The 19,468-nt window shown below is 53.0% G+C and overlaps 1 protein-coding gene across 1 annotated transcript; it reads right to left on the reverse strand.

The window, feature by feature from the left end:
- Positions 1-1,194: 1,194 nt before the first annotated feature.
- On the reverse strand, positions 1,195-17,647 carry MEX3A (mex-3 RNA binding family member A). Its single transcript, XM_052797891.1, has 2 exons — positions 16,844-17,647; positions 1,195-5,205 (listed from the first exon to the last, which is right to left on the reverse strand). The coding sequence occupies exons 1-2, from the start codon at positions 17,313-17,315 to the stop codon at positions 4,100-4,102; spliced, it is 1,578 nt and encodes a 525-aa protein (XP_052653851.1). The 5' UTR covers positions 17,316-17,647; the 3' UTR covers positions 1,195-4,099.
- Positions 17,648-19,468: the final 1,821 nt, after the last annotated feature.

Here is a 19,468-nt window from a genome sequence, read left to right on the forward strand (position 1 = left end):
ATTTTTAGTCACCTATCAAGGAAGATACAAGTCAGAGCAAATAGTTAAGGTCATGGGCATTTTTCTTGTTTTTTGTTTTTATTTTTTTTTTAAGGTTTTTATATATATACATATATTTAAAAAGAGAGAAAAAAAAAAAAGTTACGCAAATTTGTTGTTTAAGCCCCGCAACCAGGCTCCCCTAGGATGCTAACAGGCAGGGCCTGGGACTGCCCCTCTCTGGGTATCCCCAACAGGTCGGGGAGCGGTGGGGGCCGCAGCTCTCCCACACTGCCCGAGCCCCCCCTGCAGCCGCCTCTCGGGCCAGAGGTAGCTCTCGGTGCGTTTTACAGCGCCTGTTTTTCTTTCTTCCAAAGTTGCTACATCAAAATATGGAGTTGGTGGGGGTATGGGGGAAAGCAGGGGAAAAGGAGAAATCAAAATAAAACAGGGGCCGAAATACTTCTATTCATTTTAAGCTAGAACTGCTACATCAAGCTTTCTTTTAATATATATGTATATGTATATATATATGTATATATATATATATATAAAGGTTATTGGAACTGAAGATTTTATTAAAGGCCAACTTGGAGACTTGAGTAGGAACCTCGTCTGCAGAGAGGGGCAGACATGCCGCTGCCTGGACAGACGGACAGCCCCCCTCTGGTTCCGATCAGCAAGCATGGACGTTTGTTTGGGTCATTATTCCTTTTTTTTTTTTTTCCTTTTTTTTTTTTAAAAAGAAAGGTTTTTTTTTTTTCTCTAACATTTTTCAGCATGCAGGAGGCTTTTACATCGTTTTCGCTCGTAAAGGTAAGGGAGGAGATAAAAGGAGCAGACAAGAGCCCCCCTCCTCTTCCCCCCTCCCCACTCCCTAGGGTCAGTGCTAGAATAGGTCCCCCCCACCCCAGGTCCCCGACACGGGTGTCTCCTTCCCCCCTCCCCGCTCCCACCCACCTCTTCACAACCTGGCATCAAATAAAGACATTGATCAAAAACTTGCTCACATTACCACGAACAGACTTCACTCAGCCAAGAACGACTAGTCACTCAAATAACATATCAGCCCCGGGGGACTTGGCCAGGGAAGCATTTGCCGTTGCAGTTTCCAGCTAAATCCCCTCCATTACCAACACAAACATTTCCAAATGCCCCTTCGAAGGGTGGTTGGATCCCCCCACCCCCCACCCCCACCCACCCCTGCAACCCAGCTCTTGCCCCAACCACTCTCTCGACATCAGCGGGAGAATTTTGCACAATGAACGGTTAAAATACAACCCTGGGGTGGGGGGACGGGACATGACGGAGGAGGTGGTGCACATAGGGAGGGGAGAGGTTACTGCCCGGAGAACAGAAATGTTGCCCCTCTCCCTTCCCCTTCTTTTACTGGGACCAAACCGAAGCCAGATTTTGAACGAGAACTGCGCCACTTTTAGAAAGGACGTGGCCAGAGCTGGCCAGGGCAATGAAGCCTTTGCCGAGGCCACGCTTCCATGGGAGGATGACTTTCACGTCTGTGCCCTGGGACAGCACCAGGCCGTGGAGCCTTTGGGAGTTTGGCCGGAGCAGGGCTGGCCAGCACCCCCAGCCCTCCGTTGCCCCATGGCTCCCACACGGCACCCACACCGGCGGGTCCAAAACACGGCGCTTTCCCCTGGGAAGCGCTCACATCCCAACCCGGTCCTGGTGCAAATGGCTGTGCGCACCACAGGGCCGGGAGAACCAAGCAGCTGGAGATTTCTTAAAGCTTTGGGGAGGAGGCGAGTACAAATTCGACCTGACAGTGTCCCTTTAGCACAGCTTTTTTTTTTTTTTTTTTACTTTTTCCAAAACATCAGCATCCACTACGGAGCCTAGGAATGTCATCCACCCCTCCATCTACCTCTTGCCCCTATGTAATATTTTACCGTTGATGCAAAATGGTGGAGGCATATCATTTTATGCCCCTCCACCCGATATCTGAAGATCGAAAGTGGATCTTTATCGACACAGAGCACCGGAACGGCCTGCCCCGAGAGTGGCAAGCTCAGCCTTTCCTCTGGTGACCGAGGATGGCTTGAGCAGACTATACCGGAGTGGAGGCAGCAACCGGGAGCAAGCGGCGGCAAACTGAGCAGAAGAGGGGATGTTCCCAGGAACACTATTACGATGAAAATAAAGTCTCCTGTAACTGAAGGGAAAAAAAAATCTCAGGCTTTTTTTTTTTTTTTTTTCTGTAGAACTGTCTCTGCCAAGTTGTGAAACTTGTTGGTTCAGTTCTAAATCAGGGTCCAGGATCTGTGAGCAGAAGTCTAGGGGTAGGAAATGGGGAAGCGGTGGTGGTGGGAGAAAAATTATATATATATGCTTTTATATACACATATATATATATATAGGTGCTTGATGAGTTAAGTGCCTATATATATATACACACATATATTTATAGATAGGTATACTGGTACTTCATAGGTTAATCCAACACACATCTTTACCATCACAGCATTTTGGCATCCAGAAACTGGTTGAACAAACCTGATGATGTTAAGATGCTGGCTTGCATCTTGTGTGCATTGGCACAGAAGCCAGATTCAAAGCCCATCCTCTCCCACTTCCCAATGGTTTAAAAAGTATCTGATTTAACAAAACCAGGAGTCTTGAAATGATTAAAGGATGTTCAACAAGGCAATTTTTTTTTGTTTTGTTTCATTCTGAAAAAAATATAATATATAAAAGTGGCCAACCTCAGGAAGATCCAGGTAAAGGACAGCTGAAGAGGTTTTGGTCCATAAAGAAATAACTTTTTCTTCTTTTTTTCCCCCCACTCGGTTTTGGGTAACAAAAGTTTTGGTCCAGTTTAAAAACAACAACAACAAAATTATATATATAAACTTGGGGTTTTTTTGCTTTCTGTTGGGATGCATGTTGGTTTCATATGGGCTCATTGCCTGTATTGCATGATCGTCTTTCTTAGGTTTTGGTGCGATATATATATTTTTTAAGAAAAGAAAAGCACAATGTTATGTGTGTGCATGTGTGTGTGCGTGCGCATGCGTGTTGTGTGTAGCTGCAGCTGGCATCACTTGGAAAAAAGGATGAAGAGTGAACTACGGAAACGCGGAAGTCAATACACTCCCCCCATGGATGGGAACTCAGGACTGCTTTTGAAATACCCTGTTAGTGACTCCTGATTCGTCTGATGAACAAATCCCTGCTCGGATAAGGAAAAAAGAACAAAGTTCCAGACTCCACGGTGGCTCAGAATAATAAAATAAATGCTAATCGCCCAGTGTGATTCCAACAGGTTCTTCCAAACCTTCTTCAGTTTCACTGGCGTCATTTTTATTTCTTCCTCTTCTTTTTTGATTTTCTTTTTTTTGTGTTTTTTGTTTGGTTTTTTTTTAGAAAAAAAGGAAAACAATAAAAGTTCTTTAGCTGCTGTGGTTTTTTTTTTGTTTAAATCTTTGAGGTAATACAGTTGTGCCCTCGTTCTAACAGGTTCCCAGAGGTTGATGGTTTCTTTTTTGTTTTTCTAAATCCCCGTCATCCGTTTTCCTTTCTTTCTATTTGTTTCTTTCTGAGCTCCCAGTTGGGCTGACATCCCTGGGGGGGAGGAGAGTAGGGGCTTCAGACCAAGATGAAGATTGAAAGTAGCTGGAGAAGAAAGGCTGGCAGGGCCCTCCCCACGTCCCTGCTCCCTTCCCCGTCTGATCAAGATGGCCTGGCTTGGTCAATGCAGAGAAGTCCCAATCTCACCACCAAAAAAAACTGAACTAAACCGCTTTGCTTGCGAGATCCGAGTGTGCGTTCAGAGTACTTGTTTTAAAAAAGACATTGCAGGCTGGAGCATCGTTCGCCCTTCAAAATTTCTGGCTTTGCTATTCATTTTAATTTTATTATTCACTTTTTTTTTTTAAAAAATAACATACATTGCTTGTAAAATAATTTCTTTTTTTTCTTCTTCTTCTTCTTTAAATTAATTTATTCTTTCATTCACTTGTTTGTTCTTCAGATGTCATTATTATTATTATTATTATTATTATTATCATTATTATTATTATCATCATCATTTTTCTTTCCTGGACCCCCCCACGCTCCCTTCCTACCCCCACCCCCCACCCCAATGCCCTGCTCTGTCTCTTTAGGAAAATATTCTAATGGCCTGAGTGGCTGCAGCGTGGCAAACCGGGCACTCTGGATCAGTCCTCTCACAGATCCTCACAGCACACTCCATGCAGAAGAGGTTGTGGCCGCACGGCACCAGAGCTGCCGTAACTTCGCTTTCGAAACACACCATGCACTCGCGGCTGCTGGAGACAGACGTCCGGGCAGCAGTAGTCGTCCCCAGCTTGGAAAACCCTTGGAGCGGTTCCCCCTGCGACCGCCTGGGGAGACCAGAGAGATTGGGCTCTTGGATAGAGGAGGACGGGGAGCGATGTGAATTTGGGTGGATGGCGCCAGTACTGCTGGACCGCTGCTGCTTCGAGAAGAGCACTGAGACGGGGTTGGTGTTCTCCTGCCCAGCCCACATTGGGGCACCTGACTCCGGCACCCCATAATACAGATCTTGCTTGTTCACGCCATAGTTGGGGAAGAGGTAACCATAATTGAAGTCGTTTTGGTCATTCAGCCGGGGGGTCTCGTAGACGGGGTCAACGGAGCAGTCGCCGATGCACCCCAGGCTGTTCTGCCGGAAGGTGGAGAGGGGCTTGCAGCCCGGCGCCGGCGTATGGACCCGCCAGGCCTCCGAGTAGCGGTTCTCCATGCCGGAGTCGGGGCTGCTGGAGAGGAAGTCGTTCTCATTGTTGTACTCCAGGATCTTGCCCGTCCTCACTGCAATGTGGGTCTCAATCTCCTCCCGGGCACGCTCAACATTGCCCGGTGCACCGGTGATTTCAAAGACGGGGTCCCGGTCCCGGCTGGGTGTGATAATGTAGGTGTTGGTCTGCTGCTGGATCCGCTTGATGGTGGCTCCTTTGGGGCCCACCACCAAGCCCACCACACGGTAGGGCACACGCACCCGGATGGTGACTTGCCCCGGCAAAGTGGGAGCACTGCCAAAAGTGGTGCCAGCCTTGTTGCGGGAGGCCCTGATCATGGAGAAGTGCTCGGCGGCAGAGATGATCTCCCGCCGGGCCATGGCCACGTCCTCCCGCCGTCCCGTCACCATGAAGACTGGCTCCTCACCCCGCACTGGAGTCTTGATGTAGGTGTTGGTCTTTGCCCGCAGGGCTTTGATCTTGCAGCCTTGGGGAAGAGAGAGAAAAGAAGGCAGGAAGGTTAGAGAGGCTGTCCCACCACCCTCCCCTCTCCTCAGGAAACCAGGCTGAGCTGCCATGTTTTCAGCAGGCCCTGTACCCACAGCAGCCACTGCCTGGGGACCTAAAATGAGGGAAAGGCCCTTTACTCACTAACCCTGACAGGAGAAATGCCAGAGGAAGGCTTCCCTGCACCATCCCCAGAGAGCTCATCCCTCAGGAGCTCCCAGCTCCCTCATCCTCAGGTGGGTGTCGCCATTTTGTGTGCTGCCCCCCCAGCACACAATCCCCCACAGCCACCTCCCCTCAGAAATCAGCCACTCCTCAGCAATCACCCCTCAGAGATCTCCCTTTCACACACCCCCAGGCACGAGGGAGTTGGGGAGGGGGGGGATTCAAGCCCTCCTCAAGGGCCGGTGGTCCCTGTGAGGAAGCCTGCTCCTGCTGAGGCCCAGGCCCCGCCATGTTGCCCCTCAGAGAAGATGGCCACCCTGGCTCCCCTCTCGTCAGAGTGGCTCTCAGGACAGGAAAGATTTGGCTGACACACAGGGCTGCGGGAGAGGCTGGAGATGACAGGAGAAAGCAGGGGGATGCTGAGTCCATGGCCAGGCATGGCTGATGTGGAGCCCCTTGGCCACTCCATGCCAGCTCACAGGGAGCACGAGGGCAGAGCCGTCTGCCATAACTCAAGATTGCAGAGCCCTCCACGGGGACATTTGTCCTACTGTGGAGCTTTTGGGGTGAATCTGGTGTGACCTGGGTCACTTTTGGGAGGCCAAGTTTGGGGGGGGGGGTGGGTAGCAGAGATGCAGCAATTTGGGGTCCCCACCTCAGATACAGTGGGACCCCAATCGTCAGCACTGCTAGAAGGCCAGGGGGTAGCAGGATGCCAGTATTTGCTTTAGGGTCAAAACAGCAAGAAACGGGGCAGGGCTGCCTTCCCATGTCCACGTAGAGCCCCACCACAGGCTGTGCGCAGACCCTTGCTCCTGGCGCTCACCAGAAGCTGCAGTGAAGGCACGGCGCTGGCTGCCCGGGGAGGGGAGGCCATCCAGCCAAGGGCTGTGTTTTGCCCTTGACTCTCCATCTGCTGTATCAAACACTGATGGCTGCAGGCCTCCCCAGCACAGTGGTCCAGGCACTCAGACCCTTTCCTGAGGTCACTTGCCATGTCAGTGCTTTTGTATATCAGTATCCACCTTCCTGGAGCCCACCAAGCCTATTCCCCTTGCTCCTTAGAGCTCAGAAAACATCCTTCTGCTTCTCCAAAAAAGGCAAGAGACTTTTCAGTGTGTTTTGGCTTCCAAATCGTTTTTTAGAGGGGTTTAGAGCCAGCTGTGTGACTCCAGGTTCCTAGATGACACTAGGATGCCATCAAGCAACCAAGTATTTTTACAGATGTGGCACAGTTTTCTAAACTACTTCTGGAAACCCTCCCTGCTGCCATCCCTCCGACCCCTCTCTCCAAAAGCCTTACTCTGTGCCCGAAGGCATTTTCAAAGCCTGGCACCAAGTTCCCATGCAGACTGGGGCTTCCTCTGCAGGGAGGTTTGCTCTAAGCTCGGGTCTCTAAGAAAAATTTAAAAATGCAATTCTCCAGGGCACCGCATTTCTACAAGTGCAGATGGAGTAAGGCAAGCATTTTGCCCTGGTTTCCCAAGGATTTAGGTGTCCGACTCAGGGCTCATGGAACAAGAGGATCAGGATATGGCATTGAAACCTCTGTGAGATCCCTCACCTCCTCCCCACCCCCACCCCATCTTCTCTCCCCAAAAGGAGCCCATCTCTTGTCCTCTCCTCTGACCATCTGACACCAGCAAGTTTTCCTCAACATACTACACTGACATCGTACTTTAATACAAGATGACCTGCACACGATGCTTCTGCTACCAAGAAATTAAGATTTCTCAGCTCTTTGGCTGGAACATTATTATTTATACAGATCCTAATAAATAACAACATCTCTCCCAGCTGGGAGTTCAGGGCTGCCACTCACTTAGTGCTGCCACTTATCTGCAGCTCATCTCATGAGACACAGACTTGTGACATCGGGGTATTTACAGGAACGTAACGATCCCGCCACCACGTATCATTAGCAAGAATCGAACCCCGCACCTTTAGTGATAAAAACAGAGCCTCGTGCCACTACAGCTGACAAGAATAATTCCCCGCACTCGCAGCGGTGGCAGGCACCACACATGGTACAACCAATAGTTTCAGCTGCACAAAGCACGCTCAGCCTGACAGGTCACACTCGCATCTCGCAACATCGCATGGGCACTGGGGTGCAGCCTCGTCAAACTGCAGGAGACTGCGCGAACACGAAACCTCCCAGCACAGCTTCGAAACCCCACCGCCTGTCAGAGGGTCTTGGCATTGGTGTAGGACACGTGTCGGTAAATCCTGACTTCACTGTCAACTCCCAATGCGACTTTTAACTCCTCAGAGCTACTTCAGCTCTTTTGAGCCTCAGTCCCCCATTTGTGGAATGGGAAGAATGGCTGTCTCTTGCTCTCCGTTACTGCAAAACTTCTTTTAATACTTGGCATTGCAATGCTGCTGCATTAAACCCATTCCTAAGCCACTAATTTCACATTCCTGGGGAATGGAAATGCTAGATCTGACCCAGAGAAGGAGCTGGGCAAATCCCCAAAATCCAAACCAAATCCACCCCCTGCCAAGTCCAACGTAGCTCACATGTTACTCCCCACTGAGTGTGCGCCCTGAAGTATATTTGCAATGCTTTGTTTAGTACAGTTTCTAAACAGTTGATGTGGACCGATGGCCATCTACAGTGTTGTGTTATTGGTATTTAGGAAACCCAAAGAGCAAGACTTTACGGCACCAGGCATGACACAACTGTAGAATAAAACCATGCAGACAAAATCACAGAATAAAGGTTCATCCCAAGGAGCCCGTGGAGGGCAGGATAAAACCATAAGAGGTCACCTATGCCCTCCCGCAGTCCCAGGGCAGGGTCGGCTCTCTCTGACCCATCTCTGGCAGACATTTCCCTGCCCCGCTCCTATGCCGCTCGCTCCAAAGATGGAGATTCCATCTTAGGAAGATTAACCGAGATGCCACCATTTCCCCAGGGATATCACCGGAGCGTTGCATGGAAAGAAAGGGGGTGTTAGCGGCAAGCATCCGCGCTCAAAATGACTCCCATGCATCACCCCAGACCAAAGTAGCATTTGCTGAATTCCTCAGTGACCCACGTACTGCTTCCCAGGAGTGCAAGGCTTGCTCTCGTTTGCAAAAGGACCTCAGGTGGGCATTTGTCAGGGCTGGGCTTAGGTTTGGCGTTTTTCTAAGCTACAGGACAATGACTGCGTGTGGGGGGAGAGGGATCTGAGCCCAGCACAACAGGAAACAATCAAGGAGGTGACACGGAGGGTCAGGCAAGCAGAGCAGTGACAAAGGACAGGGGCTCCATGCTGGGGACAGATGGAAGGAAACGGTGGCAAGGAATACACATGAATGAGGGCAAACGTAAGCGAGTTACATGAGCTGGAGAGGGTGGGAGGGAGTTAGAGATGGAGGAAAGGTGATGGAAGTTGAGGGAGAGGCACGTTATGATCCCTCTGAGGCAGGAGGAGAATTAGGGGTGTGGAGGCAAAGGAGAGACACCCCAAAACGGCAAAAGGGAGACAGGCAAGGAGAGGGCATGGTAAGAGGGGGAGGGAGGATCTAGAAATGGACAAAAGGACGCATGGTGCAGTCAATGGTGTGAGAAGCAGGGGGAGGAGGAGGGAGGGTCTCCGTGCAGGCCTGCAGACAGGAAAGCCAGCTTTGCAGAGACAGACAGATGGGGGATCCTGTGCTTAAAAACTGGAGAAAATAACCCCACAGGAAATTAGATCAACTCCATCAAGACCAGCAGCCCAGCAGGTTCAGTGGCCCAGATCTCTAGCAGCTCTAAATTGGTGCAGACAACAGGCCAAGCCATCAGCAGCATAAATCCAGATAACTCCACCAACTTCCAAGAGAGCTGCACTGATTTACATCAGCTAAAATCAGGCCGGACTTAAATCTGACTTACCCACTCAGTGCCAAGGCCCTCAGTCCATCTCAACCCCAACCCTGACCTTGCTTCCCACAACTAAATAGGGGCTGAGCCTTCTTTGACATCGCTCCATTTCTGACACGAGCACAGCCAGATCAGGATGTGGCCTTTTATACCCTGGCTGGATGAGTAGCACGGTCCTATGTGCTTTTTTCAAGTGAAATTTGTCCTGTATGGTTTTTTTTTTTTAATGAAAGGCTTTATTCATGTGTAACTGAAATTTGAAAACAACATGCAACAAACCACTTTACTCAGTGGATTATTAAAAGGGGAGAGAACTGCTTAGTAGGTGGTGTTAAAATGTAAAACTAAGAGGAGAAAAGAACCTCTAGAAACTATAATAATATATAACTTTGCTGTAGTGTTCTACTCTTTAAGGCAGTGTGCAGACATCAGCTAATTGATCCCTGGCAGACTCCTGCCAGTTAGATTTTTATATTAGAGAGAGAATTAAGCCCTTACTTGTTGTGTTTCCACTACCTAGCTTCTATTATTCTGTTTTTTGTCAATAACACAGATCCCAAAGCATTTTGCAAAGGAGGCTTGCGTGATTATTTCCTCCCCCCACCCCTTTTCCTTTTTAACTTCAGTTAACTGATTGCCAATTGACTCAAAGTAAATGTGTTTGCAAATTACCCTAGTAAGCCACAAATGTTAACATACAGGAACAAACCCTTGAAGACTGTCGAGCCTCTGGCACCCAGACCAGTTATCTAACTGGAATTAATCCGCAGAGCAGCTAGCTCTGGCTAAAAACAAATAAATAAATCGAGTCTAGACATTGCCAAACTGGGGACGGGTGGGGGGAGAATCAGGAGAAGATGTGGATGCACAGCCACATTCTCTTCTGATTACCCCTGCATTAGGAGTAAACAATTCCATCAAAACTAACAGAGAAGGCTTCAAGAGCTTGGTCCACCTGTCCAGCTAAGGCAGTTGCTCACGAGGGCAACAAGGGTGTAGGATGCCTCTGATCTGACTGCCGTTTACTTTGCACGAACCCATCCCAAATCTTTTCTCAGAGTGGCATAAACCCAGCGTGCTTCCACGGGACCTCACTGTGGTTTGCACTGAGGCTCTCGGGCACTGCTCTGGCTGCAGGAAAAGGCCAGAGCAGTGCCCGGGATGGATGTGCACTGCATGTGCCTGCTGCACCATGCACTGTGTAAATGCCAGCAGAAGGACAGTGCAATGGAAAATGCAGCCATGCCTATGGAGTAGTTCCATTGGATATTTTACTTTGGTGTAAATTCAGAGTTAAACCCACTGCTGAGACAACCTTCTCCTTACTGCTGCTAGAAGGCCAGATTCTCCACAGGTATGTACTGCTACTGATGCAGTCTGGAGAGTCTTAGCTGACACAAACTGGCACGCCTCCAGCATGTGCCAATTTATGCCCAGAAGTGTGGGCTTCACCTGAAAGTATCAGAGGTGCTGTACCAGCTTACAGCAAACAGTTAAGGATCCAGCCCTGAGGTGGGGTTTTTTTATTTGGTTGTTTTTTTGTGATTAAAAAACAAAAAAACAAAAAAACCACACCACACAAATCACCCCAGGTCCTTATATTTCTTGTTTTCATCAGATACAAAATTATTTCTACAGACAAAAGATTTTTAGCCCTCTTCTCATTTATACTAAGGCACCTTTACACTGCACTGGTATAAATTACACCTGTAAATACCCCACTTTGGACATTTTGACATTGCCGGTGTGGTATAAGAGAGCCTAAGGGCAAATTAGGACTTAGTCTTTTTTCTGTTATAGTAATAAAATTAAAGAGGACCATAAAATAAACAACCCTCAAATATCTCTGGTAAGGTGGGGCATTCTTTTCCCATTTAAGATGAAAGCCATGTTAAAAGACAAGCACACAAAGAACATCACAAATAAACCCTCCTGAATATCTGTGGGGTAAGATTTTGCTGCATTGAAAATCTGATGAAAGTGGTGTTAAAAAACACAAATGCACACAAAAGGACCACAAACAAACAACTAAATCTCTTTGCATTGAGGTTTTATTGTACTGATGATGCAAGTTGTGTTTACAAGAAGGGGAAAAAAAAACCCAACACACCACCATGCCACAAAAATAAGCAACCACCTCATTTCAGTGCAGCAATTTTAAGCTTTTTCACGTAGCGATGAAAGTTGTTTATTAAAGGGGGGGGGGGGGGGTGGCAAAAAAAAAAACAAAAAAAGAAAAAGCAATGCGACCCAAAAGCAACAACCCAGATGCCACAGACAATCGCCGCCTTGTTGTGCAGTGGAGGAAAGTTGGAAACTGGGGCTGGAAGCCCCTGGCCCCAAGCAGCCGCTCTCCGCCAGCAATGCATCACATCGGGGTGGGTGTGACCACGGCCCCCTGCATGGCACAATCCTGCCGCGGCCTCGCGGCACACGCTCGGAGCCGGACGGTGTGCAGGGGGAAAGCGGGGCAAGGCGAGCTGGCAACGGGGGGACGCAGGAGGAGGGGGCTGCCAGACAAAGGCAAGAACAGGGGCGGGGGCCCCCACCCAACGCCAGCACGCTTTCCCACTGCCCTAGATTCCGGCCGGCTGCGCTGCAGCGCGGTTCACTCGGTCAGCGCGACATCCAGCAGCCGGATCCGATGAGCGGAGCGTGCGTGTCTCCCTAGAAAATTCCCTTTGTCTCTCTCCCAGACCCATTTTCTCCTCCCACCTCTAGTTCAAACCGCACAAAGTCAATCCCGTTCTGCACTTTTCCCTGGTGTAAATTCAGATGGATTCTCATTAACACTTTATAACAATCCGACACTGACTGCAATTCCTCTCTCCCTTTAAGGCCCATCTCAAGCTGCTAGAGCAGCGTAAGGAGGTTGGTTTTTCAGGCCGCACCAGACCGGGTGGCTTTAGCTCCAAGATTTACGCGAAGCAAGCAGACAACAGGATCTGACCCCCTCGCTGCTTCTCACTTGGATGCTGTACATCCACCTCCACATGGTGGGTGGGGGAGCTGCAATCATCAGACCTCCTCAATGAAAAAGGCTTCCTTGGACTATTTTTAAATGCTGAAAGCGTTAGAGCATGTTTGGACCTACACAAAGGGCCCAATCAGCTGGGGTTAGTGGGGCCTCTTGTTATTTGACTTCACCTTGCCAAGAAAGAGCAATTTATGTTAAGCTCCTCTCTCACATATCTCATTCCTGTTGACAACAGGCTAGTTAGAGCAGGCTGGGAGATGCTTCATCAAAGGGTGTCTCTGGGTACAGGTGACAATGGATGCTACTATTGAAGATGAGAGCAAAAATACTCTTACAGGGAAGGTACCTGCTGGGAGCGGGCAGCTTGCACTGTTGTGCTCTGCGCAGCAGGAAGCCAAACTAACCGACTACCTTCTCCCTGTGCCCGCACACACCAGGCACACAAAGAACCATAACCATGTCTCCCTAACTACCGATCTAGCTTTAAATGTGCCCCGCTTAAGAGTCCAGCAGCTTCTTCCCTAGCTCCACTGACAGCAGCCCAGATTGTCAGTGGGAGCAGATTTAACACTGGCAGAAAAGTCAGATACACATCTTCATCAGTTTGATCTACACCTGCCTCGGGTGACTTCTAGGGAAGAACCTGGACATCTCGGTGGCTGAGGATTTCTGCCCCTTTCTACGTTCACAGTCTGAATGGCCAAAGCGCGACACCTTTAGATACTCTCCAGTCTTCCCAGCATCTCTCCCATTTCAACCCACACCCTTGGGTTGCAAGAACCTTCTCCTTTGCAGCTCCCTTGGAGCCCCACCATTTCCTCAAAAATCACCTGCAAACCACTTCAGTGCTTTGTCTTTACATCCTAGCAAATTTATTTGCATATCTCTGAGAACACATGCAGTCCTAGAAAGGGTGTTGTAGGGAAGATGCCCACACCAGGAGCTGGCAGGCAAAATACAAGAGCCACTAAGCACCCCAATGCACCACGCCGGCCCAGACCAGCTCCAGAATGGAGCACATGCCAGGAGGTTTAGCCACCCAAGCACAGCACGACTGGAGTTCACACGCTTGCCATGCACCCAGGATAGGGGGGGACGATCCGCAGCAGCTGCGACACAGGCAGAAACATCCCTGCTCCTCACCCTAGCAGCAACAGGAGGTCATGCGTGGAGGTCATGGCTCTACTTCCAGCCAGGGAAGGGAAGTCATTGCCAACCATGGCCAGGGGCAGAGTGGAAGAGGTCATAAACGTCAGTCAGAGGGATTGGTATGACTTCATCCCCTCATCCTTCCTTTTCCGGTTTCCTCTCCTTCAATTTGCAAAGCAGTCCCGCACATCCCACCAGCCACCCAGCTCTCCATCGCAGACCCTGGGGCATCACGGTGGAGGAGCAGCTCTCAGCATCTGTCCAGCCAATTCCCGCAAAGTCACCCTTTCAGCACTCCCCGATCTTGTCCCAGTGAGTCCCCCATCCGACCCGGCTAGCGGTCACGCCGCTGAAGAAGTGCTGCTCGAATTCAGCGCACAAACCGGCACCACTGCAAACTCGAGCGAGGTTTCCAGCACGCGATTGGCTCTGCGAGGGCATGTTAACAGTTCCTGCGGAAAGCAGGGAGCTGCCAAGCACAGGTTTAGGTCCTGCAGCATCTCTCGTTCAAAGTGGCACCACCCCCTCTGCCACAATTAAACCTCTTCGCAAATCACACTTACAAGCATTCCAATAAAAATATATGGGGCTTGAGCCTTATTTGTACTCAAGTGCCTTTACATTCTTCTGGCAAAGTGAAGGGCAGTCTTATGGCAGGTGGAAATCCCATTGCCAGATGCATGTAGAAGGGCCTCTGTGCCCAGATCCAGGCCTCTTACATAGATGTGTCAGTAAGGTACACTTTCAAAGATGGTAGGTATTATTTTAAAAAAATATGAAGGAACAGTGTAGTTTGTCAGATCAGAAAATATGAAGTTAAAGAAAAAGCTCAACCCTGTTACCAATTAAAGCCCTGAAATAATTTTTATTTCACTATTACTTTTTTTTTTCCCCTCTCTTTTCCAGGATGTTCATCACCCTGCTCACAGTACCCATAAAACACTAATTTTCTTAGAAAACCATCAGCCCCGTGAGTAGTATTACCAAGGGGGTGACAATCTGCAGATTCTGGGTTCCCCCCAGGACTCCTAGTCAGGCATCCATGAGAGCGCAGGATTCGGCCCCCCAGGGTACCCTGCACCCAGCTCCATCTGAGGGCAGACCCCCGTAATCTGGCCTTCCACACAAAAACAAGACCCAGGAGACATTCCTATAGGCCTTTAAAAATAAGTGTGGGCCACAATCTCTGCTGGAGTAAAGAGCTGTGGCTGCAGGGACTCTGCTGAAGCAATCTTGGTTTCTACCAGCACAGGATCTGGTCCACCCACCTCTATAAAGGGGCACAGCTTACACTGTCTGACCCACTAACTGATGGAGCGCTGCCGAGTCCGCCTTGCTGGGGCTCTGGTCCACTGACATTTTTTCCCAGATGTGGGAAAGCCCTCACACACACACTAAAAATGGTGGAAAAAATCCAGGTCTCTACGTTCCTCTCCATCACTCTGGCCACAATGGACATGCCACTGCGTACTGAACACATCGAAACACACCCCCTTCTCCAGAGTTTGGGGCAGCAGTGAGATCCAGGAGGAAAATAGCCTGGGCACCTCCTGCGTCGTCTAACGTTTCCCCTCGATTCTGCCTGCTGAATCCTCTCTCTTTTCTAACTTTATTAAACAAAGGGGGCCTGATTCTCCACCGCCTTGCACCCACCAGCGCAGAGTTGGTGCAAAGCCCCGCTGTTTCTGGCTATGCTCGGCTCACAGCAGTGGAAAAGTGTCATGGGGAGGATCAGGCCCAGGCAGGCTCTTCTCAGCCATACCTTCACCCCCCTCTTCAGCCCCTGTCTCCCCAGCTCCCCGGCACGGGGGCCACGATCCCAGCGTGGCAGAGAAGAAGCTGGAGCAAGAGCCGTTCCCTCCACTGCAGACACCCTGACTTTCAGGGGAGGACAGCATTTCCCCCCCCACACTCCTGCCTACTCTCCATCCCAGCATGGGGACCGGCCTCTGGCTTCACTGGTGGGAGAGAGCTGAAGCCACCAGAGGCCCCATTGTTCCCACAACATGCTCCAGCGTAACGATGCACAGCCATTAGCCATTTGTATCCCTCTCCCTGTGGCTTCCCCTTGCCCACCTCGGCCTCTGTACATTGCCTTCTGGGAGCACTGGCCCCGAAGAGCCACCCCCCCCATGTAAAACTGCAAACCCCCTGCTCGGGCAATTTCAATTCCCAACCCAAGAGGAAGCATCTGGATTTGGAGCCGCAGTCTCTGCCCATCACACTTCCAGAGCGTCAAGTTACTTGCTTAGAGAAAGAAAAAAAAAAAAAAAATCCCACTTAGCCACACTATTTTTTTTTTTTTCTTCCTTTGTAAGCGACACAAAACTTCTCTCTCGCCAGCCCCATGTTTTAACCCTGCGCCGGCTCCCGCAATGCCAACGGGCGGCTCGGCGGAGCTGCCCTCCCCGCAGCGCACCTCGCCCCCACACGCACACTCGGGAGCCCGGAGCGGTGGGGGTGGGCGAGGGGTGACTTAAGAGTGGGTGTGGTGTATATATATATATAATTTTTTTTTTTTTTAAAGCCCTCCTCCATTCCACCTCGCTCCGAACAGAGCCGTAAGGAGAACAAAAGCATCACTGTCGCGGAGCGTGGTCAGCGGCGGAACCGGGCGGCAGAGGCGTGCGTGGGGCCCACGCGGGACGGCCGGGTGCCCGTTCCGGGGTCCCTGCCAGTCACATGGTTGCAGAAGGAGTTCAACTTCCATTAATCGGTTCTTTGGACCCGTACTAGGCCTGTAGCTCGCCTGCCCGGCCCCGGCGAGCCCCGGCACAACCACACCCCCCTCGCTCCGCCGAACCCAACAAAGGGGATTTTTCCCCCCACCGCGCCGAGCCCGGCCGGGGTGCGGGGAGCTGGGGCCGGGCTCAGCCGGACCACTAGCCCCGACTCCCTTCTTTCCCCCCCCCCGCTTTATTTTTTTTTCTATTATGTATTTATTTATTTATTTATTTTTAAAAAGGAGGAGGGCGGAGAGCGCGGTTCAGGAACGGCTCTTTCGCAGAACCGGAGGAGCGACGGGCTCGGGGCTCCGGTGCAGACAGCCCACGCAGGCATTCCTATACACTTCCCACCCTCCCAAAAGAGCCCCCCCCGCCACAAGAGCAGCGACCCGTCCGCAGCCCCGGGAGTCCCACTCCGCCTGGAGAGGAGGAGGTGGGGGGAAGGCGGGCTGCCCCCGCCGCTTTGTCCCCGGCGGGGCTGAGCCGGCCGGGGCGCGGGTGCCCGCCCGGCCCCGGCCCCGGCCCCGAACAATGGGAAGGAGGGAGCGGCGAGAGGCGAGCCGCGGGGGAAGTTGGCGGGGCCCCCCGGCGGGGCGGTCCCCAATCCTGCCGGCCGCGGGGATGCCGCGGGCGGCGGGGGAAGTTTCCCGAGGAAGGGGCCCGACCGGGCGGGGGAAGAGGAGGGGAGGGGGACAGGGGACACCGGGAGCGGCGGCCGGGCGGTTACCCGCGCCCCGGCGCTCACCTTGCCGGCCCACGATCTCGGCCACGTGCTCGGAGCTGGGCACCGGGACGCACTCGGTGGTGTTGGAGCTGCTCTTGAGCCGCAGCTCGGCCTCCTTGTACAAGGCGCACAACTTGGGCTCCGCCGCCCCGGCGCTGGGCGCCGACGAGCCCTTCGGGGCCGGCGGCGGCGGCGGCGGCGGTGGCGGCGGCTGCTGCTGCGGCGGCGGCGGCGGCGGCGGGGGCTGCTGCTGCGGCGGCGGCGGCGGCGGGTTATTGTTGTTGTTGTTGCTGTCCTCCACCAGCACCACGGCGGAGGAGGAGGAGGAGGAGGAAGGCTCGCCTAGCCCCAGCAGGCAGAGCTGGTCCAGGGCGAGCTGCAGCGCCCGGTCATCCTCCAGCAGCGCTCTGTCTTTGCCGCTCCCACCGAAACAGCCTAAATCGCCGAAACCCCCGTTCCTTTCCATTATCCCTGGTACTACCAGGCTAGGCATGGCTAACAAAGACTTGAGAGGGGGTTGGGTGGTGGTGGTTGGTTGGGGAGGGGGGGGGTGTGAGAGCGAGAGGAGGGGAGTGGGGGGGGTGGGGGGGGGACACAAAGAGCTCGGGAGGGAGAAGGGAAAAAAAAAAAGGCAGAGGGAGAGAAACAGACAGAGAAAAGGACCCTCCGCCCACCTCCCCTCTGCCTGGCCAAGCCCCTTTCTCTCTGTAACCCGAGCTCCCTCGCCCAGGCACTTCCAGCCCGCCGGGGTCCCCCCGCCGCCGCCTCCGCCCCCGGCTCCCAGCCGCCGGCGGGGTGTGCGGAGGGCCGGCGGGGCGCGGAGCCCCGCGGGGGGAAAACTCTTTTGTTTGAAGGCGGCTGGGCGCAGCGGGAGGCTGCCCCGGCCCGCGGCCTGCTGGGGGATGTAGTCCCCGGCCGCCGCGCACACCCCCTCCGGCGCGCCGGCGGCGGGCGGCGGGGGGACGGCGGGTGGAGGGGGCTGCGGGGGGGACCCGCCGTGTCGTGGGGGGAGGGGGCTGTGGGGGGGACCCACCATACAATGGGGGGAGGGGGCTGCGGGGGGACCCACCGTGTCATGGGGGGAGGGGGCTACGTGGGGGGACCTGCCTTGCCGAGGGTGGAGGGGGCTGTGTGGGGACCCACTGTGTCATGGGGGAAGAGGGCTGTGTGCGGACACGCCGTGCCACGGGTGGAGGGGGCTGTGTGGGGACCCACTGTGTCATGGGTGGAGGGAGTTGTGTGGGGACCTGCCTTGCCGAGGGTGGAGGGGGCTGGGGGGGGCCCGCCGTGTCATGGGTGGAGGGGGCTGTGGGGGGACCCACCATGTCATGGGGAAAGGGGTCTGCGGGGTGACCCACCGTGTCATGGGGGAAGGGGGCTGTGTGGGGACACGCTGTTCCACAGGTGGAGGAGGCTACATTGGGACCTGCCTTGCCAAGGGTGGAGGGGGCTGTGGAGATACTCACTGTGCATGCCCCGGGCATGGGGGAGCCACAAGTGGGGGAGGAGTGCATGGGGACCCAACAGCATCCACTCCGGCACAGAGGAGCCATGGGTGGAGGGGGTCCACGTGGAGACCCACCATGTGCACCTGAGCATGGAGCGGTCACGGGTGCAGGGGGGGTTGCATGGGCACCTGTCAATGCGCACCCCATCAAGGAGGGTCTGTGTAGGGACCTGCCGCTGCACACCCCTGAGGGGTGCTGTGGACAGGTCAAGGGTTGGGAGCCTAGAGAGCCACTGGGATAGCGGGGACCCTCGGGAGAAGCAGTGGCTGGGCAGGGACACCTCAAGGTGGAACTGCTTGGGCCATAGGCTGGCAGCAGCACCAGAGCTGGCAGGGTGAACGGTGGGGAGAAGGGGGCTGGTGTGACAGGGCAGGTCCTGAAGGGATGAGCCCACCTCCCACAAACAGGTAGCTCACGGGCTTCATCCTCATGCGAAGGGGGACACGGCCTTCCAAGAGGTGCTGGGTCCCCCCAAAACGTGGGAGTTTCGGTCTTGGGATGGGAAGACCCCCAACCAAAATCACAAGCATTTGAGGGTAGAAACCGTGCATCCAGCAGCACCAGGAATCACGGAAAGAGAGGAGAAGGGGGAACCCCCGGGCACCCCAACGCCTTTTGGTGGCTCCAGGCACAGGAGCAGCGAGGCTTGGCGGGGCTGCTGGGGCTCGGCCTCCCCGTCCTTGGCTTCCTGCCCCAGCAAAGCCCCCTCTGCAAACTGGGGGAGGCTGGGGGAGAGCCATGGGACAGCCCTGCTCCCTCGGCTAGCTTTTCTCATTGAAATGAGGAGCGATTTAGTGCAGAGGGAAGCATTGAAAATAGCTTTCCAGCTCCCCGCCAGCAAGGCTGGGCTGTGTGTGTGTGAGTGTGCGTTTCTCCTCTCTTCCCCTTTCTTCCCTTTGAATCAAACCAGATGTCTTTCCCATGAAATGAGATTGCATGAGCTTACACTGGAGAGAGACAATGCAGAAAGATGCGAGGCTCCCATCGAGCCACATTGCACTGCAGCTCTGGCAGAGGCGACGTCTGCGGCTCTGGCTGGGGACGGAGCGGGGGGATGGAGGCACTGATGCCTTGTCACCGAGGCAGGAATTTTCTACCCCCCACTGTATTTTGTATGATTTCCTCTCTCTGTCTCTCA

The sequence above is a fragment of the Harpia harpyja genome, chromosome 9 (assembly GCF_026419915.1).
Source record: "Harpia harpyja isolate bHarHar1 chromosome 9, bHarHar1 primary haplotype, whole genome shotgun sequence".
Classification (NCBI taxonomy): domain Eukaryota; kingdom Metazoa; phylum Chordata; class Aves; order Accipitriformes; family Accipitridae; genus Harpia; species Harpia harpyja.

Coding starts and splice junctions, on each gene's coding strand:
- MEX3A (XM_052797891.1), bottom strand. CDS start 17,315: ATGCCTAGCCTGGTAGTACCAGGGATAATGGAAAGGAACGGGGGTTTC. Junction 5,206..16,843: donor CGAGATCGTGGGCCGGCAAG/GTGAGCGCCGGG, acceptor CTCTTCCCCAAG/GCTGCAAGATCAAAGCCCTG.